This window comes from Lutzomyia longipalpis, chromosome 4 (genome assembly GCF_024334085.1).
Source record: "Lutzomyia longipalpis isolate SR_M1_2022 chromosome 4, ASM2433408v1".
In the NCBI taxonomy this organism is placed as follows: domain Eukaryota; kingdom Metazoa; phylum Arthropoda; class Insecta; order Diptera; family Psychodidae; genus Lutzomyia; species Lutzomyia longipalpis.
In genome coordinates, this window is record NC_074710.1 from 11,332,294 (window position 1) to 11,355,066 (window position 22,773).

General features: G+C 40.0%; 6 protein-coding genes across 16 annotated transcripts in view; 1 reads left to right on the plus strand and 5 right to left on the minus strand.

Annotated features, from left to right (window-relative positions):
- Positions 1-2,590, minus strand: part of LOC129796125 (endophilin-A) — a 36,974-nt gene extending 34,384 nt beyond the window's left edge. For 4 of the 9 annotated variants that reach the window (XM_055837871.1, XM_055837870.1, XM_055837875.1 and 1 more), the window contains exon 1: positions 2,419-2,584. The gene's annotated coding sequence lies outside the window, so the exon portion shown is untranslated. Of the gene's footprint in view, positions 1-2,418 lie in introns of all 9 variants that reach the window. The other 5 variants (XM_055837874.1, XM_055837873.1, XM_055837872.1 and 2 more) reach the window with 3 other exon arrangements.
- Positions 2,591-2,921: 331 nt separating this feature from the next.
- LOC129796266 (GSK3-beta interaction protein) lies at positions 2,922-3,275 on the minus strand. Its single transcript, XM_055838060.1, has one exon. It carries the CDS (start codon positions 3,273-3,275, stop codon positions 2,922-2,924), a length of 354 nt encoding a protein of 117 aa, XP_055694035.1.
- A 76-nt stretch (positions 3,276-3,351) lies between these two features.
- Positions 3,352-5,892, plus strand: LOC129796076 (ATP-dependent RNA helicase Ddx1). The gene is made up of 3 exons (XM_055837779.1): positions 3,352-3,506; positions 3,563-5,511; positions 5,585-5,892. The coding sequence occupies exons 1-3, from the start codon at positions 3,491-3,493 to the stop codon at positions 5,813-5,815; spliced, it is 2,196 nt and encodes a 731-aa protein (XP_055693754.1). The 5' UTR covers positions 3,352-3,490; the 3' UTR covers positions 5,816-5,892.
- On the minus strand, positions 5,881-6,382 carry LOC129796273 (NADH dehydrogenase [ubiquinone] iron-sulfur protein 5). The gene has a single exon (XM_055838066.1). The coding sequence runs from the start codon at positions 6,304-6,306 to the stop codon at positions 6,001-6,003; it is 306 nt and encodes a 101-aa protein (XP_055694041.1). The 5' UTR covers positions 6,307-6,382; the 3' UTR covers positions 5,881-6,000.
- Positions 6,383-8,587: 2,205 nt separating this feature from the next.
- On the minus strand, positions 8,588-10,549 carry LOC129796136 (protein aurora borealis). The gene has a single exon (XM_055837897.1). The coding sequence runs from the start codon at positions 10,329-10,331 to the stop codon at positions 8,862-8,864; it is 1,470 nt and encodes a 489-aa protein (XP_055693872.1). The 5' UTR covers positions 10,332-10,549; the 3' UTR covers positions 8,588-8,861.
- Positions 10,550-11,344: 795 nt separating this feature from the next.
- On the minus strand, positions 11,345-22,773 carry LOC129796199 (CCR4-NOT transcription complex subunit 7). 3 transcript variants are annotated; one of them, XM_055837978.1, is made up of 3 exons: positions 22,571-22,773; positions 20,976-21,746; positions 11,345-12,057 (listed from the first exon to the last, which is right to left on the minus strand). In XM_055837978.1, exons 2-3 carry the CDS (start codon positions 21,741-21,743, stop codon positions 11,935-11,937), a joined length of 891 nt encoding a protein of 296 aa, XP_055693953.1. In that variant the 5' UTR covers positions 21,744-21,746; positions 22,571-22,773; the 3' UTR covers positions 11,345-11,934. The 3 variants fall into 3 exon arrangements, with proteins under 3 accessions (XP_055693953.1, XP_055693952.1, XP_055693950.1); XM_055837977.1 differs by lacking the exon at positions 22,571-22,773 and adding an exon at positions 21,860-22,044; XM_055837975.1 differs by lacking the exon at positions 22,571-22,773 and adding an exon at positions 21,860-22,044 and having other exon boundaries at positions 20,976-21,776.

The following is a 22,773-nucleotide window of genomic DNA, read 5'->3' on the forward strand; positions in this document are numbered from 1 at the left end:
AACATTGTATAACATTGTATTGCATTGTTAAATCGGCTAAGTCGGTGTGAGCTCCGGTATAACATTGCAGCCTTCGAATAGTGAGTTTTTCCAACATTGAAAATCACTAAAAAAAAAAAAAAACAGTTTTCCCAGCAGATTTCCCCAGCAAGTGCTATACCAAATGAAAGGGGATTAAAAAAGCTACAAAATGAGGGATGTTCCAGGTGGTCCCATGCAATATTGTGGAAATGGGAGGCGAAAGAAAAATGCGTGTTCGGAAAATCTTTCCGAATTTTCACCTTCTAGTGCATTTTGGAAAATGGTTTTAATATATAATATTAAGCATTGATATAGCTTTCATTTGACGCCAATCGCAATATTCTACAATTGCTAGAAATTGAGAAATAAATCAATATAGGTTACACCTAAAACCGGAAAATTCGTAGGTTTCCCAGCGCTTTTCCGGGAAATCACCACGCTTATTTTGAACCTTTAATGATCCCCTACAATAATTTAAAAACCAATTTTGGTTACATGCGGGGGACTTACTGTATGTATTGTGAATAACGCTCTTTTGCACCATTTGATTCAAAGAATTATAAGAAACCTTTTTATACTTACTGGAGTGCTCTAAAACTTATGCTCGTTTCAGAAAATGCGTTTAAATATTCCTATACATTTTCCCATAGAAGCCATCAAAGCCATTGAACGAACAAGTGACGTCACTGGGAGGTTCCAAGAAATTGCTCACACAAACCATATAAAATACTATAGTTTTTACAATTTCCACTCAACAAGTTATAACAAGGATTAAAAAAAAGTACTTCCTACATGAGATAATGCAGAAATAATAAGTAAACACACATTATTTCACAAAAAAAATCCCCACAAAAATGAAAATATTTACTCGAAAATTCTCAACTGTCAAATCATACTTTTTCGGAACACGAAGTTCAGCGACGTCGCATGTTCGTTCAATGGCTTCGATGGCTTCTATGGAAAAATGTATGAAAAATTTTTCAAACGCATTTTCTGAAATGAGCATAAGTTTTAGAGCATGCACGTAAATATTAAAAAAATTCTTATATTTTTATGAATCAAATGGTGCAAAATTTGGCTAGGCCGAATATATTTAAAAGTTTGGGGTCATTTTCCGCTAATTCTACTGGCCTATAAATTCATCGTGATAAGTTCAATAGATTTTATTTTGTGACGATTTTAAGGTTCCAATTGGTAGCAATTACCAGTAAAGTCCTGCGAGTGTTAAATTAGTTTTTTTTTCTTTCAATGTTTTTTCTGGACATTTTTTAAGTCTATTTTTTTGTTTTAAAAGACTTAATATTTACTTAAAAAATGTCTTTCTCACACAAAGTTTGTGTCTGATCTGACGACTTAATTTTTTAGGCAGTATGTTACAGAGAAGATATGCATCAATTGCACCTTAAAGTTAAATAATAAAATGTCTTTAAAAATGCTGAGAGCTTACTTAGAAGAATCTTTGCTTTTTAGTGCCCTGTTAGAATAACTCTTTCTAACCTTTGAAAAAGGTATATTTACCTCAATTCTGCCAGATTATTATTCTAATTAGAATCAATACAAGACCCTGACCTAAATTTCCAAGTGAGGAAAAAAGGGCCAATGCGGGCCAAAGCTCACAGTATTTAGTGCAGAGTTATTGACCAGGAAATAAAGGATTCATAACCTTTTTCTAGGCCATGGGGAAATGGAAAAACTAATCATAGACAGCAGAGATTTTCCTTTTAAAATTCCTAGAAAATAAACGTTAATCAAAGGTTTGAATTTTTTGTGAAGAAAATAAATTCCAGGTGTTGAATTTTCTTTATTTTCTAATCTTTCTCAAGTAATCTCTGCGTGACCTTGAGAAGGCAGCATGTTCATGCTCTCCAGCCTTTTTGTGTGTAGGAATTATCTTGCCATTTTCTATTTTCCCCGAAAATCATTCCCTTAGAGAACACAAGAAGGTTTTTCCAGGAAAATTTTTTGAATGGAAAATGTGGAATTTTCAGACAGAACACAGAACAAATCTTGCGTCATCCACTCCCATTTTCTCTTTCATATTACCACAGACACCCCCCAATTTTCTCCTTTTTCCCACCACCCCCAAAAAAACGAAAGCGCCCCCCATTGAAGTCGTCTTGTGTGGTGGAATTTTCTTGAATGAGACATAATTTCGTTGTAAAAGAACTGTGTGGGTGGAATGTACGTGTATGTGGGCAACCTCCCATTTCTCACGCAAAATCTTATCAAAATGTATTTTCCCAAAATTATAATTTTTTCACCAAAAAAAAAAGATTCGCGGACTCCATGGCGAGATCCCCCACTCTACTCCAAAGACGCCCTCCGCCTCCAGAGAACTCAATATAATGGCCAAACCCGAAAAAGTGCTCCCTTTGAGGCACTTGCGGAATTACTTACAGCAATAAATCCAATAATCACTGTATCCACACAATTTGGGGTGGCGATTGCACAACTTTTTTCCAACACAACCGAACGATTTAATCCAAATTTTCAGCCACAACTTCGATACGGGGAAAACGCGAGCACAACAATCTCATCTTTGACGTGCGCCGACATAAATTTCCCAGCTGGACTAGTACCCATCACATATAAAGTACTTTTCAGTATTTTTACTTTACCGGAAATGTATATGGTGAGTAGTACGCGTACTACATAATTCCTAATGGCTGGTTTTTGTGGGAAAAATAGCTTTCTTGTTTATCCATTTAATTAATCATTAATTTAATTAATTAAACATTCCTCTTTCATCTTTCACAAACTCAATTATGTTGATACGTGAATTGCTGATGCAGCTGACGCCAATCACAAACGTAATAAACAGAGCTCCGAACAGACTTAGCCGTTTTTACAATTTAGCCCTCAATTTGCTGTTTCTGCCTCCAAATCTCAAATTGGTAGTTTCACTGGGACTTCTCAGCTAATGATTCCATCGCCTTCTGCAGTGCCTGACCAAAAGATTCCACATAGAGTGGCGAGATGTCCGTGAAAAGGGCATAGGGTGTCTCATAAATTCTCCCATTTTCCTCTACATCCGCATTCACCGTGTCAAAATTATTCCCAACAATCCGGAAACCCATCCCGGAGACACAGATGCACAGCTCCCGACCCTCCAGAGTTGTGGCATTGATGAAGATTCTCTGGTTTGTTGATTCCAACACATGGGACACTTCCACTGCCTTCAAATGAGCCTTAACATCATTGACAATCGCCTTTGCCTCCTCCTGCCAATCCATTAGATCCTCTGATTGCCACATCTTGTCTTCTTGTGTGATATTTTTAGTGATTTTTCTTGGAAAATTGTAGAAAAACAATCTGCTTTTACATTTTTGTTTACAAAACAAGAATTCTGAAAATTCCCCACTTTGAGGTTATGAATTGAGATTAGTGGTGAGTTTAGTTTGACAGCCGGTCTGCCAGACAAGGAAAAGAAAAGCAGAATCTTCAAAGAAAATCAGGAAAATCCTTAAAAATGACTGCATTTGAAGGTAAATTCATGGAAAATTTTTCAAGTATACAAAACCAATAAAACTTTCCCTCCTAGAATTCGGTGTTTTACCGGAAATTGGACGTGCTGTGGATGAAATGGAGTGGACACTACCAACAGATGTTCAAGCAGAGGCAATCCCACTCATTCTGGGCGGTGGGGATGTCCTTATGGCTGCTGAGACAGGTAGTGGCAAGACAGGAGCTTTCTGCCTGCCAATTCTGCAAATTGTCTGGGAAACTCTCAAGGATATCCAAGAGGGAAAAGGGCAAAAAGGTGCTGGGGCATCGGGAGGTGCTACTGCAAAACCCTGGACAATGTCCTTCTTTGACCGTGGGAATGCCTTAGCGGTCTCTCCGGAAGGATTAAAGTGCCAAGCGAGGGAATTCAAGGAATGGCACGGTTGTCGTTGCACAACAGGCGTTCAAGGTGCTGGAAAGTACTACTTCGAGGCTACTGTGACAGATGAGGGACTCTGCCGCGTGGGGTGGTCCACACAGAGTGCCAATCTCGACTTGGGTACGTGTAAGTATGGATTTGGCTTCGGTGGTACCGGGAAGAAGTCCAATAGTCGCCAATTTGATGACTACGGTGAGGCTTTTGGGATAAATGATGTCATTGGATGCCTCCTGGATCTTCAGGGAAATGAAGTGAAATTCATGAAGAATGGGAAAGATCTCGGGGTGGCTTTCCGGGTGCCTGACAATCTACGTACGGAAACGTTTTATCCAGCTGTTGTGCTCAAAAATGCCGAAATGCTCTTTAATTTTGGCGAGGAAGCCTTCAAGCATCCACCGCCGCAGGGATTTGTTGGGTTAGCAGCTGTTGATCAGAAGAATGTCCGGAAGAATCCTCTGGCTGTTCCCACGGCGGCTGCAGTGGCGGATGCAAAGCCTAAACCAAATGCCCCGCAAGCTATTATCATTGAACCCTCGCGAGAGCTGGCGGAACAGACACTCAATCAGATAACGCGCTTCAAGAAGTACCTCAAGGATCCATTGATTAATGAATTGTTGCTAATTGGTGGGGTGAGTGTTAAGACTCAGATGGCTGTTCTGCAGAGTGGTGTGGATATTATTGTGGCCACCCCGGGGCGTCTTGAGGATCTCATTGGGGGAGGATACTTACTTCTGTCGCATTGTCGCTTCTTTGTGCTCGACGAGGCAGATGGGCTACTGCAGCAGGGCTATGGGGATCTCATTGACAGGCTCCACAAGCAAATTCCCAAAATAACAGCCGATGGGCGTCGTCTGCAGATGATTGTGTGCTCCGCTACGCTTCACTCGTTCGAAGTGAAGAAGATGGCTGAACGACTCATGCACTTCCCAACGTGGGTTGATCTCAAGGGGGAGGACGCTGTTCCGGAGACCGTTCATCACGTTGTTGTGCGTGTGGATCCACAGAAGGACACCACGTGGCACAATATGAGACAACGCATCCAAACGGATGGAGTTCACGCTCAGGACAACGTTCGTCCGGGAAATAGCACAGCTGAGACTCTCTCGGAAGCCGTGAAGATCCTCAAGGGGGACTACTGTGTGCGTGCAATTGAGGAGCACAACATGGATCGTGCCATCATCTTCTGCCGCACAAAGCTCGACTGTGACAACCTGGAGAAGTACTTGAAGTACGTCGGTGGGCAGAAGTACTCATGCGTCTGCCTCCATGGAGACAGGAAGCCGCAGGAGCGCAAAGCGAATCTCGATGCGTTCAAGGAGAAGCAGGTTAAATTCCTCATTTGCACCGATGTCGCCGCCAGGGGTATTGACATCACCGGGCTGCCCTTTATGATCAACATCACACTTCCGGATGAGAAGTCCAACTATGTGCATCGCATTGGACGCGTTGGGAGAGCCGAAAGGATGGGTCTTGCCATTAGTTTGGTGTCATCTGTTCCGGAGAAAGTTTGGTACCACGGTGAGTGGTGCAAATCTCGCGGAAGGAACTGCTGGAATACCAATTTAACTGCCCAAAAGGGATGCTGCATTTGGTACAATGAGATGAATGTGAGTTTTTTGACATTTTCATGGAGAATTTTCCCTTTTTTGACTAATTTCTTCCTGAAATGTCTTTTTATAGTACTTGGCTGAGATTGAGGATCACTTGAACATCACCATTCCACAGGTGGATAAGGATATAAAGGTTCCGGTGAATGATTTTGATGGGAAAGTCGTGTACGGGGAGAAAGTTCTCAATTCCGGAACTGGCTACAAAGATCACGTGCAGCAATTGATTCCAGTTGTACAGCAACTAGCTGAATTGGAATCAAAGGCACAACTTCTCTTCCTCAAGCATCTCCCAGTACGATAAATCTCTTCCGGAAACTACTCAATAATTTATTTCCACAATTTTCACTGAAATAAAAACACTAAAAATTTCCCAGAAAATCAAATCTATTTACCTTTCCGGATACAATTTACAAACTATCGCCCCTCTGGGGGGGCTTGAAGAAACATCAAGGAGGCTCGCAAAGGGGCTTCCGGAGCTCTGAATCTCTAGTAGCTGTCAACCCTCGGTGGTGGAGCATAGTGTTCCTCACTGCTGCGCTCTCCGGTGAGCCACTGACGGTGTCGCTCATTGCGCATTGCATGGAAACGAAGCATCTGCTTCTTCCGCAGGACGCACTCTTGGAAATCCGAAATGATATCAGCACACTTTGTCCTGCCCACATCCGTCCCGTACGCCTCCAGGCATTCCATCATTTGCACCTCAAAATCCCCGCATTTGTCATAATGCTGACAATTTGGGATTCCAGCCGTGATATCCGTGAAGATGTTGCGGAGAAATGGTTGCGCGGACATGATTCACAAGGATTTTCACGAATTTTCCTCAAGAATTTTCTCCACTTATTTGTTACGAAACTATAACCTCAAAAAATCAGCTGTCAATTTTGCGTTTTTTTTTTTCATTCAAAAAGTAACTGAAAATGATTAAAATGTTTCTGTGATTTCCCTCAAAATTTTCTAATTTTTCCACTATTATTTTCATTGAAAAAAATAAATAAGTATTCTGTATGCTAGGTAGGAATTTTCTTGCTTGTTTTCTTTTTTTCATATTGATATAAAAGTCGTAACAGAAATAATAAAAACATTTTCAAGATAAAAAAATTGAAGAAAATTTGCATTTTCCTGAAGTACTTTTTCTATATTTTCCACGACAGAAAGAAAGATGGAATTCTTTACTTTCCAGATTTTCCAGGAACAATTTTTCTTCAAGTTTTCGCGGTTCTTTATAAAACGAAGAATCTTCTTTCACAAAGAGAAAAATCTACATTTTCCAGGAATAATTCAAGAAGAAAATCTTCATTTTCCATCAAGAACAATTTGTTTGCTTTCCTAGCTTTTCTCTACAAATATGAAAAAGAAAATTTTAATTTTCCATGAAGAATTTCTTTTGTAAAATGTCTCTTTTTTTTTTTTCAGGAAAATCTGCAATATCCTAAACAATTTTCCTGTAAATTTTTCTCTATTTTCCACACTAAAACAGAAAGAAAAAGCTCTCTAATTTCCATGAACAATTTATCCGCAAAGGAGTTTATTCAGGCTTGTATGAAGGATGATCCTCTATCGCAGAACAATTTTAACCCATTCCATCTTGTAGAGGATCAAAAAACATTGAAGAATCGCGAGAGAAACTCCCCAAAATCCACTGGGATCACATCGAAAAGTGCAAATAAAAATTGCAAAAAAATTCAAATATTGCGACGCCATTCGACGTTTTTTTCCCTATAAAAAATGTTTCAAAAGTTTTCTGTAGACTTGTCGCTCATTTTCTGTAGAGTTTTTTTCTAGTCAAAATAAATGTTTATTTTTTCGTTTCTGGAGTGATTTCTACATCTGAATCAGGTGATCCACTGCGAAATGAAGCTGAGGGAGGTTGATAGAACCAGCCCCTTGCAAATCAAAACAAATCTTTTTACATTTTTTTGGGCCTCTTTGGCAGTGAGAATTTAAGCAAATCTTACCGAGTTGAATCCCATCCAGCGCAATATACCTGATTCAGATGTAGAAATCAGTTTAGTAGTCAGTATCCGGAAACATTCGACGGAGTCATCAAGCAAATCATGACCAGCACGGAAGACATTTCTGACATTGCTCCTGAAAGTCTCCTTCTGAGATTGGAACACTGAGCAAGTCCACAAAATCTTCATAACCGTCTTCCCATTCATCTTTCCCAAGAGCAATGACTCCCTGGAGCTGACAAAAGTGATTCTCAACTTTCATTTTGCCTCTCAGAGATCTTTTCTGCAGAATACCCATGAGGTTTTGCTGGAGATATTGGGGCTTCCGGAAGCGAAAGATTTGCTCCGACGCATTGAAATTGAATCAATGGGCAGTGAACAGAGATTCTATGCCCTCCTCCTTGTTGCATCCGCTCTCGAGGAGGCTGCAATGTCAAGACATCCGGAAGTCTCATGAAATTATTCACAGCAATAAACTCGCAATTAGTTTGTTTTCTCAGTGCTTTGAGAATATCATTAGATGCACAGACTTCCAAGGAGCAGAAGATTTCACAGATTCAGATGTAGAAATCACTCCAGAAACGAAAATATAAACATTTATTTTGACTAGAAAAAAAAAACTCCACGGAAAATGAGCGACAAGTCTACAAAAAAGTTTTCAAACATTTTTTATAGGGAAAAAAATGTCAAATGGCGTCGCAATATTTGAATTTTTTTGCAATTTTTATTTGCACTTTTTGATGTGATCCCAGTGGATTTTGGGGAGGTTCTCTCGCGATTCTTCAATGTTTTTTGATCCTCTACAAGATGGAATGGGTTAAAATTGTTCTGCGATAGAGGATCATCTTTCATACAAGCCTGAATAAATTCCTTTTCATCATTTTCCAAGAACAATTTGTTTACTTTCTTTGCTTTTCTCTACAAATATGAAAAAGAAAATTTTCCAGGAACAATTTATTCGTCTTTCTCTCGGAAAATCTGCATTTTCCTTTAAACACTTTTCTGTAAATTCTTCATTTTCCACACTGAAACAGTTACTGAGGATAAACTCTCCATTTTCCAGGAACAATTTATTCGCAAATCTTCACTTAAACTTTCCCAAAAAAAAGAAAATCTCTTCATTTTCTTTCCCATTTTTTTTCCTAATAGTATTGCATTTTATTGAACACGTTTGAATACAGAAAATTTTTTAAAAGCGGCGGAAAATGAATCCGCAAAGTCGATTTTCTTGGGAAATTTTCCCATTTTCTTTTAAAATTTATAAAATTAAAAAAGCACAAAATGCGCGCGAAAATGAACAATTTTGTTTTTCATAGCCTTCCAGGATGAGATTAATTTTGAGTATATTGGCACGATGAGGTTTTCCCTGAAGTCCTTGGAAGACTAGGCGTGGCTTCAGTGTCCTTTCCAGGGGGTTGACGATACCATCCTTGAGTCCGGGAGTAGTCCGGGAAGCATCATTGAGACATCCTGGTCGAAAGTTCCACTCGGTGTGGGGAAGAGCTTCACACCAGTTGTCATAGGGTCGAGATTTTCCTTGTTGTCCATTGTGTCGCAGCTGCCATCGTTGAAGCCACTGTCTGTGCGGGTGAAGGTCACCTGTGGGGTGTCACGTTTGGCCACTTCGGTGCGCCCCCCGAAGAACTCCATGCCATCGTCGGTGTCGGCAATTTGTGAGAAGGAATGCGAGAGATTCTTCCGGCTGGCTGAACGACATCGAATTGGGGTCTCATGGATGGCCAGCGTGTCATTCTGACTCAATTGCATTGGTTCCTCTTCCACTTCCGCGTACACAAGCGACATTTCCATGGATTTTTGCATGGGGCCCATATCCGGGGACATTTCAACTGAATGCTCAGACCCCGAACGTGTACTCAGGCGTTCCGGGGTGCTCTGGTAGATGCTGGAGGTGCTGCTGCGTGCCTTGTAGTTCCCACCTGATGCTGAGAGCTTCCCAATGGGTGAGAGAGACCCAAAGGTTTCCCTCTTGATGGGGGTATCGGATAAATTGGGAGAGAAGGAGCTGCGATTGTTGGGTGAATCGAAATTCCTTCCCCGGAACTTCTTGCCCCAATTCTCGGGGGTATTTGTCCACATTTGCTGGGGTGGTGGCATAACCACGGCATCAGCTTCATCCTCCTCAATCTCCTGCTCTCCGTCCGTATCTTCTGGTGGCCCAAAAAGCTTCCGCCGCAGTGATGCATCAATCTTCTCCTGATCATACCCATCCGCACCATCTTCAGCTGATGGTGGTTGCTGCTGATCCGCTGTGAAGGTGAAGAAAGGCGCCAGGGCATCTTCAACCTCCTTCGGCAATCGTGGTGGCAGTGTGAGAACAGTCTGTGCCACCCCAACACGCTTTCCCGGTGGTGCTGGAACTTCTTCCGCATCATCCTCAACACGATAGAGGATTTTCCCCCCGCGCAGGGCACTCTCAATGGGACTCGGGACAATATGTTGCTCCCGGAAGTACGCAGAAATAGCCGCTTGAGCTCGTTTCTCCACATCAGGATCGGGGGAATTGATAAATTGCGTCTCATGGGCTTCAATTGTTGCCGGATTGAGTACCGACACCTGCTCCATGGTCCACTCAAACTGCGTGGATGAATGTGGCGGTGTGCTGGGACGATGGAAGAGCGATGGGCTACAAATTGCCGGCAAGTGGAGTCTCTCAGTCAGTGCTGCCTCGAAGGGATTGACAACCTTTTTAATGTGGGACAACGGTGGGGTACTTATCATGGGCAGCAGGCTGAAACGTCCCCCACGCAAGGGTGTCTGAGATCCCGATGCCTTTGGGGAATTTTGAACTTTCTGCAGGAGTCGCATTTGCGGTGAGATCTTCTTACTAGGCGTCGGTGGATTCATTTTCCTGAACCTTTCTGGGCGTGTATCCCGGCAGTGGTGGTCAAAATTGTATGGCACAGGGTAGCAGTGATCGGTCCTCGACGAGATTTCAATGAGATCAAGGCACTTTTTCCGGGGAAAAGCGTTGAAAAAACGGCCAGAACTTTCCCCGCAACGCTTTTTCCTCGCGCAGACTCAATGTGAAATGTTAGTGCGTCCCAAAAGGAGCCGCAATCTTCTGAGGTCAATGACGTTTAACACTTGGAGGATTTTTGTGGACACTGTGGCCATTTCGAGTTTTTAAATCGTCGTAGATTTAAATGTATTGGACCTATCGTGATAATTATCACGTCTATGTGTAGGGAATTTCAATTACTTTTAGTTAGGTGAAAGAAAAACCGGAAAATATTTTTCTTTTTAAAAGATAATTAAGGTCAAAGTTGAAATTATACGCGGAGGATGAAAATGGACACTGGGGCCATTCAAATTCTCATACATTTTTGACAGCTTTTTGAGGTTATGTTTCCCCGTATTTTACAAATCAGGATCTCTTGTTAACTTTTCCACAATGAAAATCATTAGTGTGAACTCATTTTTATGCCGGAAGTGGTAAGATAGTTACTTAGAGAACTGAAGGAAGTGATTATTCAGGCTCTATAAGAAAATTGGCAAAATTGTAGGAAAAAAATTGATTTGAATTGGCAGTTTTGCATTGATTCTATGCAACTTTTTTTCATTATCAATTTTTTTGATAAATTATTTAGAAATTGAGTGCAATAATACTTGAAATAGATTAAGAATTACTAATTAAACTTTTGATTCTCATTCAATAAGCAGATCAACAACTAACAAAACATTTAATATTTGATCATTTTATTATGATGGACACTGTGACCATTTTGATCCTCCGCGTAGGTAAAAAGTTTTCGGTCCTCTAAGTGTTAAATTGCATATTTGAAGTTTTTCTAACGGCAATTTAACGTGTTCTTGAAGTTTTTTCTTGTTTTATTAAAATGTTCTAAAAAACAAAAATCTTTTGTGATAAGAAAAATGTATTTCAGCTATTTGTTTTTTTTTACTCTCTTCCATCTCTCTTATACATGATAATCTATCGCTTTACAAAATGCTTTTTTTAATAAACTTTTTGAAAGGAGAAATGAGAATCCAAAAAATTCCACTTTTTTTTAATTCACAAGTGTCCAAGACGAAATTTCTCAACATTATAAATGTTTGTTTTTTTTACTAAAAGTTCAATAAAAATGAAAAAAATGTTTCACGAGGATACCTCGTTGGTCTAATAAAAAAAAATAAACAAAACGCTTTCTTATCATTTCTCACTAAATTAAAAAAAGGAAGAAAAAATAGAGGAAAGTGTTTTGTGAGCTCTAAAAAGGACCCTAAACGCGCTATTTCTTTCACGGAAATATTGTGATGAGAAGCTTTTTTTTTTTAAATATATATACTCTGCCCTCGCTTCTACATATTTTTTCATAATATTATTATTTTCTTTGTTAATTCCTCCCCTTCGTTTCTTAATTAATTAAAGTTGCTTTTTTAGTGTGTGTTGTGTTGCTGTTTTTTTTTCTTTATTGTTGAAATTTTTGTTTGTTTGAAAGTTTAGTGCTTAAGATGCGGAATTTCCTTCTCCATTGTCAGGGTAGTTGTTGCCATTGACAATAAAGGATGTCCCCAGGCCGTATAGATGTCCGCAGTATTTGGCGTTATCGATGTTATCTTCGAAGAACATCTAAAAGAAAAAAAAATTCAAAAATTTTTTAGTTTAATTTAATTCCCTTTGGGCTTTTTTTTACCTGTAAAATTGGACGATTTTTTTTCATTTTTCTTACAATTTTAATCATTTTATTAAAATATTATTAAAAAAAAAATATTTTAAAAAGATTACATTGAAAAAAAATCATAAAGAAAACATTTTAAAATATTTATTAAAAGACAAGTTAATAAAATCAAAACAAATTAAAAAAAACTGAATAATTTTAAATACCTAACAAAAAAAATTAAAGAAATATTTAATAGAGTTTAAAAAAATATAATTCTTTAAATATGGGCCTAATTCAGCGACCAAGAAACCCTTGAAATCTTTGAATTTTGTACTGAAATTTCAAGATTTCAAGCGAATTTCAAGGGTTTCTTGGTCGCTGAATAAGGCCCAATATTAGGTATTTCGTTGATAAATAAAAGTAAAATAAAAGAAAGAATTTTTAAACATTACAAAAAAATTAAACGTTTGAAATAAACGACAAGATATTCCAAATAAAGCATAAGGAAATTGAAGCGTTAACGTTAGTAGAAAAGCGTCAAATCGTCAGACGTATGAACGAAAAACAAATGTTCTTCTTCTTCTGCACTTTAAATTGTACGGCTGTTGGATTCCTTCCGGATCCATATAGCCAAATTTCACCACTTTTTTTTTCACTAAATTATCTTTTGTTAAATTAATTTATTATTTTAATGTTTTCACTGTTTTCTTTTAATGATTTATTGTAGCGAATCGCACTTTCTCACTTTTCGAGACCAGACTATATCCCAAAGGGATAGTCAAAATATCTCGAGGATTTATAATTTAACATTTGTCACTTTTATGTAATTTAGGAAATCCAGGTGTGTTTTATTGTTCATTTTTTTTATTAGGTCTTTTAATGTGGAGAATTGAAGAATATTATGTGATTGTCTTTGTGAGGCATATTTTTTACACTTAAGGATCAAATGCTCGGAATCCTCCACTTCATTGCATGTGGTGCATAGATTATTTTGTTCAACTTTTATTAAATGGAGGAATTTCTTATCTAGACAATGTCCGCTCCTTAGTCTTGATATCATTTTTATTTTGTTATTGTCCAGTTTTTTGCCCAAAACAAATGTTAATTGTTCAAAAACACGTCAAACAATTAAGAATATGAAAAATATTTTAAAAAAAATACATAAAACGTTAAAAAATACGTTTAAATCATTTTAAAAATAGGGAAAATTAGGAAAATTATTTTCTTTAACTAACCACATAAGAGCTCTATTCTATACGGAAAGCATACTAGTGTAGAACTATTACAAGCTATAAAGGCGTAGCCCGAGAAAGGGTTTTTGGGTTTCTAAATATTCCTTAAATATTCAGGATGTTAAAGTTTTTCTTTAAAAGTCAAAAGAAACTATATCTTCCTGCTGAAAATTACATTTAAAAAGTCAATCATAACGCGTCCAGTTATTAGAGTTGGTATACCACAACGCGGATGGGTCAGTCTATGCGTTGTAATTTAATTTGTGAGTAGTATTAGTAGGCAAAGTTGATTTTTTGTAAAATTTAGCAATTTGACAGGTTAAAATGCTTATATCTTAAGTTCTATTAGACCTACTGAAATTTCTTAAATAGTTTTGGAAAGGTATTGAAATAAGCTATAATCTGATGTATATTTCGATACATTTCAAGGTCACCTCCAGAACACAAAATGGCGGATTTTAGTTTTACCAAAACAGTTTTTTGCACTTTTTGTCATCAAGGAATGGTTCTAGAGGTTTCTGATGTTCCAGAAAGTTGTAGAATTTTGCAAAACCTTTAATTTGATACCAAGTTGAGCAAAATCGGACAATCCGTTCAAGAGATATGGCTCTTAGAACTTTTCAAATTCAAGAAATTTTCAAATGGCCATATCTTCTAAACGGCGACATAGATTTTCTTCATTTTCGGACTGGTGAAAGATATTGAGTCAGGCTACAACATATCAAAATTTAAAGGAAATCTATAACAGATGTTCGGAGATATTGCCCCTTAAATTTAGGCAATTTTTGTTTTTGATTTTAGCGTCTCTTGCGGCAATTTTTGGAACTTGGAATGTTTTAGACAGTTGTAGGGCTTCTTGAAACCTTTCATTTGATACCAAAATGACTAAAATCGGTCAATCCGTTCTCGAGTTATATCAAAAAAACACTTTTTGCTTTAGGCCGCCATATTTGCTAAACCGCTTGACCGATTTTGAAGTATGAATTGTTGATGAAAACGTCTCGCGGAGCTCTAGAACATACTAAAATTTCAGACTTCTAGCTATTAGGGAAGTGGTTGACAGTATTCCAAAATGGCGGACGGCGGCCATTTTGAATTTTGAAAATGCGAAAAAATGAAAATTTACACCCACATTTCTATAGAAAACTTCAAACCGGAAGTCTCTATCTGTTACCGTTCTTGAGCTATAAAGCAAAATGGGGACCAATGGCAGGCCGGCCGGATCAAAAATTTTCCACCACCATTTTCGTAATGTGGGATGTCTAAAACGTGCTCATACCAAGTGGAAGTGAAATTTGTAAAAATTTAAATTTGATCTTAGTGATGTATGAAATAAAAAATGAGAACAAAATTACTGTGAAAAGAGTGAAGTGAAAAGGATTAAAGAAAAAGAAAATTTAGTGAAAAGGACAATGAATTGGGCGCCCAACGCGTGTGTGTGATTTGTGAGAAAAAGGACTTCAACGAAATAAGCAACATCACCAACAAAATAAGGTAGGCATTACCATTTTGGTCCTTCGAGCCGGATAAGAAAAGGGACCCAGCGCCCAGCATTCCATCTTGAAAATTCCCTCCTCACAATGCCACCTAAGAGAGGTGCCCCCGGCCTCCGCGCCACTATTGGCGACGCCACCGCATCCACCAAAAATATTCGCGACTTCTTCCAATCACTCAGCCAAGAAGATCTCCAATGCTCCACAAATGCTGCCATAATCCAGGGCAAATTAGATAGGCTCTCATTGATGCAAGAGAGGTTTTGTGATGCCCGTGATAAATTGAATGAAGCCCAGAGAACCCCAGAAGAGATTGAAAATGATTCCCAAGCTGAAATAGAATTCTTGGCGGCATTTGAAACCGCGGAAGATATCGGTATGATGAAGCGCGCTGAGATGAAGACCTTTAATGATGAGCATCGTGCCAATAACGACATCATGGCCAGGCTTACTCACGCGATTGAAATTATGTCCGTAAACCATTCCCAATCTGCCCAGCACCCCAAGAATCATGTGAAACTGCCCCAAATTACCCTTCCAGAGTTCAGTGGCAAATATTCCGAGTGGATGGGATTCCGAGACATTTTTGTTTCCACTGTGCATGAGAATTCAAATCTCCCCGATGCCGTGAAAATCCAATACCTGAAATCATCGGTGAAAGGACAAGCATCTTCACTGGTGAAGCATCTTGCAACCACTGCCGAAAATTATCCCATCGCCTGGCAAATGCTCACTGAACGTTTCGAGCGTCCCGCAAATATTGCTATGGATTATGTCCGTCGACTAATTTCCCTCCCAAAAATCCAAACCGCCAATAAAGACAATGTTCGAGAGCTTACTGCTCAATGCCACGAAATTCTTCAGGCCTTAGATTCCCTAAAGGTCACTGAACGTGATCTCTGGATTATCAGTCTTATCTACGATAAACTCGATGCCGAATCCCAATCCCAGTGGAATAAGGACTCCCCTGAAGGCATTCCCTCCTGGAATGATTTCTATAAATTTCTGGATAAGCGAAGTGAAGTTCTCGAGAAGTCTCCTGCCTTAGATTCGGTGGTCAACAATATTAAATCGGAAACCTCGAAAGCCAAGACCACTCCATGGTCAAAGAAAAATACCACGAATATAGTGAACAGCACAATTGTCAATGGTTGCTCTCTGTGCCCAGGAGAGAACCATCCAATTTTCCGCTGCAGCGCTTTCACTGCGAAATCCCCAAATGATCGATTGCAACACATTCGCACAATGAAGTTGTGTCGCCAATGTCTTACCGATACCCACATGACCAACACCTGCGCGTTCAGGAAATGCAAGAAATGTGATGGGAAACATAACATACTCCTCCATGATGCTTTCGCAAATTCCACAGCTCCATCCGTCCCAAATGATGATCCAAAATCATCCAAAGAATCAGCCCCAGAAAATACAGTCCAAAAATCCAATGTTGGTAAGGAAAATGTACCAACCGCCAGTATTACAACCAATGTGAATACTGCCAATGTTTCCCACAAAACTCAAGTGTTCCTTGGCACTGTTGTTGTTAGAATTCTGGACAAAGATCGAAATGTTCATCTCTGCAGAGCTCTTCTTGATAGCGGTGCGCAACGGAGCATCATCACTCAGAGTCTGTGCGATAAACTTCGCATCCCAAAGAAATCGGTGAGCATAACTGTGTCTGGAGTCGCCAATAGGCTCTGTGGCGCAAAGCATCTCGTGAATGCTACCATTTTCCCACGTCATGCAGAAGATTACATCAATCTCGACTGCTTGGTGATGCCATCGATCAATGGAAATATGCCAAACTGGAAGGTCAACCCAGCAGACTTCAATATTCCGCCAGACATAGTGCTGGCAGATCCTGATTACCACGTACCTCGACCGGTAGATCTTCTCATCGGTGGTGATAGGTACTGGAGAATTGTCCTAGATAATCAAGTATCATTGGGACCCAAGATGCCAATCCTGAAGAACACCACATTCGGTTATGTGATCGTTGGAGAACATGAAATCAGCCAAAATGATGGAAACTCTAATGATGACGACAAGGTCAATCTGAATGTTGTAACTATTGAAGAGCTTGATTCAACTCTTCGCGCTTTCTTTGAAATGGAAGAAGTTCCTGCAGATAAACCCATTTCAAAGGAACATGAAGAGGCAGAGAAATGGTTTGTCGAAACTCACACACGAAATCCTGAAGGTCGATTCGTCGTGCATCTCCCTTTCCGAAAAGATTCTCCTCCCCTAGGAGAATCCCGATCCCAAGCTATAAGTCAGTGGCTTCGTACTGAAAAACGCTTAGCACAACATCCCATCCTCAGAGATATCTACAATGAGACCATGAAGAATTATCTAGCCAACAATTGGATGGAACCCGTTCCTCCAGGAGAACTTATGAAGCGACCATGTTTCTACCTACCACACCACATTGTGTACAAGAAAGGTGCACCATTGTCCAAAGCCCGAGTCGTCTTTAATGCTGGTGCTAAGTCATCAAGTGGTGCTAGTCTAAATGATGCTCTTCTTATCGGTGCTGCAGTCCAATCTGATTTGTACTCCATTCTAATACGATTCCGCCTCAAACAGTACACCATGACTACAGACATCTCAAAAATGTATCTACAACTGAAACTCTACTTACCTGATGCCGATTACCAACGCATTATTTTCCGTGCCAGTCCACAAGACCCAATTCAAGAATTCAGAATCACATCTGTTTGTTTTGGAGTTGCATCATCAGCTCATCATGCCACCCGAGCACTCAAACAATTGGCTGATACATATGAGAAGGAATTTCCACTTGCTGCGAGAGCCATCAGAGAACATTTCTATGTTGATGATGGGCTAATAACCGCTGATTCTCTCCAAGAAGCTCTAGAAACGCAGAAGCAGCTCCTTGAACTATTTGCATCCGCTGGATTCCATTTGAGCAAGTGGACATCCAATAATCCCGATTTACTGATCAACATCCCACCAGAAGATCGCCAGGACTGCATGAAGGAAATCTCAGGAAATGTCAAGGCCTTGGGAATTACATGGAATCCCAAAAATGATGTCTTCAATTTTGCAGCTCCTAAAATGTCAGATGGACCCGTGACTAAGAAAACCCTCGTCTCTGACGTAGCAAAACTCTTCGATCCTCTCGGTTTAATTGGACCAGTAATTACTGATGCTAAGATTCTCATGCAGGAAGTTACTCGTCGAAAATTGGATTGGGAAGAGGAACTACCAATGGATTTGCTTGAGAAATGGCAGACATTCAAGAGTCGCCTGAAGGATGTGGAATCAATTTCTGTACCTCGTTGGATTTCTCCAATGGAAGCACCCAAAATTCAACAACTGCATGGATTCTGCGACAGTAGTAAACTTGCACACGGTGCTGCAATTTACTTGGTCAGTATCAACACAGAGACAAATGAAATTACCTCCAAATTGATGACTTCAAAATCACGAGTCAATCCAATTGATCCCATTACCATTCCCCGGAGCGAACTCTGTGGTGCTGCACTTTGTGCTAAACTCATGGCAAAAGTTAGCAAAGAGTCCGGCATTTCCGACTGCTATTATTGGACTGATTCTGAGATTGTTCTACATTGGATTAATTCTCCACCAAAGGATTGGAAGATCTTTGTCTCCAATCGTGTACGCGACATTCAAAACATTTCTGATGTGAAGAAATGGAGACATGTTCCATCAACAGAAAATCCCGCTGATATAATTTCCCGTGGAGCAACGCCAAAGCAACTTGCTGATTCCCAGCTATGGTGGAATGGACCGACGTGGCTCAGTCAAGATTCTTCATCATGGCCACCTCCTTTTACCAAGCATTCTCTCACGAATGAGGAAGCTGCCATCAATCTAACAAATGAAGAGAACAGCAATGGATTCTCTCAATTTGTGACTGCACATTCCAAGTACATGCGGCTACTACGCGTTACTGCCTATTGTTTGAGATTCAAGAAAAATCTACGTTCCAATCCTGAAGATCGTTCTCTCGGTCCACTGTCACCCGAAGAACTCGATGAAGCCCTCAATTGTCTGTTGCGTCAAGAGCAATCAGAGAAATATCCTGATGTATTCGAAGCAATAAATTCTGGTCAAATCCTAACCAGCAAGAAATGGAAATCGATTGCTCAATTCAATCCTTACATCGATCCCAAAGGAGTGATAAGATTTGGTGGTCGTATTGAACGTGCAGCAATTCCGTATGATGCCAAACACCCGATTCTTCTACCGAAAGGACATCTTTCTGAGTTAATATTTCGTCATGAACACCTTCGCAACCTCCATGCTGGACCTCAATTACTTCTCAGCACAATTCATCAAAGATATTGGGCTATTAGTGGACGGTCCATCGCTCGTAAGATCACTCGAAGCTGTGTTTGTTGTTTTCGACGTGAGCCTCGTTTCCTTCATCAGCAAATGGCACAATTGCCAGAGTCAAGGGTTAATCTCGAGAGTCCGAATGACCTATTCAAACATGTAGGTATCGATTTCATTGGACCTTTTAAAATGAGAATGACTATACGAGGAGCAGCCACTCGACCAGTTTGGATTTGCATTTTTGTTTGCCTCGCAGTCAAGGCAATTCATTTGGAATTGGTGACGAGTCTTTCTACTGAAGCTTTCATAGCCGCCTTTCGCCGTTTCACAAGTCGAAGATCATCTCCAGCTGAAGTTTATTCTGATAATGGGAAGAATTTCATTGGCGCTGAAAGGGAGTTGAGGAGACTTTTGTTCCAAGAACAAGGACAACGTGAAATTGTTGATGCCACTTCCGGCGACGGCATAAAATGGCATTTCCAACCAGCAGCATCTCCACACCATGGCGGAATTTATGAAGCAAATATAAAATCCGTAAAATACCACCTGAAACGAGTAATTAAGGATGAACCTTTGAGCTATGAGGAATGGCTTACAGTGATTAATCAGGTGGAGGCAGTCCTTAATAGTCGCCCATTGACTGAACAACCAATTTCACCCGTTGACGACATTCAGCTTACACCTGGACACTTCATTGCTCATAAACCATTGAATGCACTTCCGGATCCATCACTGGAACATCTCCCTACAAATCGATTGTCTAGATGGCAATTGTGTCAACAAATGATGCAAAATTTCGCAAAGAGATGGAAGACCGAATATCTACGACTTCTCACGAAGAGGAATAAATGGTTGAAGCTCGGAGACAATTTGAATATAGGAGATGTCGTTATCTTTCATGATGAACGATTCCCATCTCAACGTTGGCCACTAGGCCGTATTGTAGCAGTTCACCCAGGCAGTGATAATTTGGTGAGAGTTGCTACTATTAGAACCACTCGTGGGGAATACACGAGATCTGTGGAGAAGATCGCTAAGCTGCCGATCCATCTTTAATTTGCTACGTTCCAAGTTCCATGTTTATTAGTCCTATTCAGAGGACGTGTTATTGTTCAGATCATCAAGAAGATCAGCCCGGGGAGTATGGAAGTGAAATTTGTGAAAATTTAAATTTGATCTAAGTGATGTATGAAATAAAAAAGAAGAACAAAAATTACTGTGAAAAAGAGTGAAGTGAAAAGGATTAAAGAAAAGGAAAATTTAGTGAAAAGGACAATGAATTGGGCGCCCATCGCGTGTGTAGTGATTTGTGAGAAAAAGGGCTTCAACAAGAACAAGCAACATAAGGTAGGCTTACCACCAAGTTTAAAACATTAGAAGAAAAATATCAAATGTTCGTAAAAAAAAGTGAAGTCGTTTTTTAACTCATTTTTTTTAACGTTTTAAGAATTCTTTTTGAAAAATTTAAAAATGCTTTTTATAGATTTTTGGCAAAGCCCCTGAATTAACACAAGGATTGAGGATGGATTAACCCTTTCGCGCCCACGTGAAACATTGAAGCATGAGCTCTTTTTATAGCTATATTTATTGTCTAGATGCTTTTAGAGGACTTTTCTCAGTCAAAATGTCTTCTTTGGCCTCTTTTGTGTGAATTTGACGCATTTATAACTTAGAAAAACAATTAAATTCATAAAAATAAAATGTTTCACGTTTGGGTCGGCGTATAACACAAAATGGTTAAGTTGGAAGGCTAGGTGGTTACGGTTAGTTCCTTAAACTCTAAGTTAGTTATTATAAGGGCTGAAGAAAATTGAAAGAATAGTGAGTAGATTGATGACTTACCTCGCGCATTTTGAAGAAAGCCATGCCAGTGAGGAGTGAGTCTGAGCCGGCTTGGTGCTGGGGACCCACACGGCGTAGCTCCAGCTGATCGGCCACCTCCTGGAGTCCACCCTTCAGATTCTTGCATGACTTCATGAGATACTTAACGTCGTAGATTGTGGGAAAGTAGAGGCGGAGCAACTCGAAGAATTCACTCTCCTCCACAGGCAGCATTTGATCCGTAAGCAATTTGAGGAGGTAGCCAAAATCGTATCCCGAATGGAAGCTGAGCCACTTTATGTTGTCCATCAAGACAATACCCGATGTCATGAGGAGCTCGGCAAATTCCAACGGATCGATCCCATCTTCCTCGTGCTTCTTGAATTGAATCCCGGAATTTTGGAGTAAATCAATTGAATCCTGCGCATACATATCTTCGCTCAGGTTAAATTTGAAATTAAATTGCCACGTTGTGAAGCCCGGCGGGGTCTTGCCGTCTTCATCCATGAATGTGAGCCCCAGCTGAATAATCCGGAGGATGTCAACATTGCAGCGCAGCAGTTGGTATTGGTAGTCTGCCGAGGAGCGAAATTCCCCAAGTGGACGCGCCACAACACCCGGAAATTCCGTATCCATGGCCACATAGTGATACTTCTGCACCACCTGCCGTATTGTCCGGAATTCATCCTCCAAGTTGTGCTTCCACACATCCCGGATCCCGCAGTCCTCGTTGCTAATTAGGGAGGCCGGATGCGACGCATGGCCAGCGCCGCCCACTGCCGATGGCATCGCCTGAATTTGCGGCGGGGGAGACGGAAGAACCTTTCATTAAAAATTAGTTTAAGCACCCGCACGAGGCACAATGGCTTCTTGGGGGGATTTTGCTAAAAAATTGCGAAATTTACGTATGGATAGTACTGTGGGTAGTAGTAGGGCATCATTTTCCTCACATCCAGTTGATATTTGCGCTAAATGTTCAACGAAAATACTCAAAGAAAGTCCCGGACTTTTCTCTGGGTGACCTCAAACTTTGCAGGAAACACGAAAAATGTGACTTTTTTGCTTTGGAAATTAACCGTTCTTTTCTTTCGTTTTTTGAAGGAATTTGGCGCCCTTTGTGGGGGTTAATGTGAGTCAAAAATATCAGTGGCGGCGTTGAGATTTTGAAAATTTAGATTTTGCCTTTACACTTTGTAATATCTCAAAATGTTTTTTTTATTAACCTGATGTGACCTTCTTCTCTATCAGGATAAGTTTAAAAACTCCTGACCCTCATTAAATTCTCATTTCAGGTACACATACTTAAGTCCCTAAAATTGATTCCAAGAATTTCTAAAAGAAAATTGACGCCGCCTCTGCTCACAACTTCAAAATTGCCTACCTTGAGGCGCTTGTGTTAAAAACAAAAGGAAACCATGCCGAAATTCCGGGAAGCCAGGGAGAAAATCCCCCAAAAATCACAACAAAGCTCCACCGGATGTGTCAAATACACCCCCAATTGATAGAAAGGAATACCAGAGCTTAGGCACAATGCTCCTGACTAGGAATTTCGCAAATATATCCAAGCTAAAAATTCATTATATGTGAAGAAGTTTTTTTTTGCAAAGAAAGCTTACATCAAGGGTTCCAAGATTTGTTTCAGCCACTCTGCGTGACTCCTAGTGTGGTTGCTCCGAGACGTGTACCTTCCACTGGTGACCAGCAACAAGGAAGAACACTCCAGCACAACCTGGCTACTCTCAATTACACAGAAAAAGCACAAAAAACGAGGGGTGGAAAAACAAATAAAAATATCTCACATTTGACAGCAAACACTGAA

What these genes read in the sequence shown, in the direction of transcription:
- LOC129796136 (XM_055837897.1), bottom strand. Translation starts at nt 10,331, where the DNA reads ATGAATCCACCGACGCCTAGTAAGAAGATCTCACCGCAAATGCGACTC.
- LOC129796266 (XM_055838060.1), bottom strand. Translation starts at nt 3,275, where the DNA reads ATGTGGCAATCAGAGGATCTAATGGATTGGCAGGAGGAGGCAAAGGCG.
- LOC129796199 (XM_055837975.1), bottom strand. Translation starts at nt 21,895, where the DNA reads ATGATGCCCTACTACTACCCACAGTACTATCCATAC. An exon ending in ACCCACAGTACTATCCATAC is followed by an intron (nt 21,777 to 21,859) that starts GTAAATTTCGCA and finishes TTTTAATGAAAG; the next exon opens with GTTCTTCCGTCTCCCCCGCC. An exon ending in CTTTCTTCAAAATGCGCGAG is followed by an intron (nt 12,058 to 20,975) that starts GTAAGTCATCAA and finishes TTTTTCTTTTAG; the next exon opens with ATGTTCTTCGAAGATAACAT.
- LOC129796273 (XM_055838066.1), bottom strand. Translation starts at nt 6,306, where the DNA reads ATGTCCGCGCAACCATTTCTCCGCAACATCTTCACGGATATCACGGCT.
- LOC129796076 (XM_055837779.1), top strand. An exon ending in TTTGGTACAATGAGATGAAT is followed by an intron (nt 5,512 to 5,584) that starts GTGAGTTTTTTG and finishes GTCTTTTTATAG; the next exon opens with TACTTGGCTGAGATTGAGGA.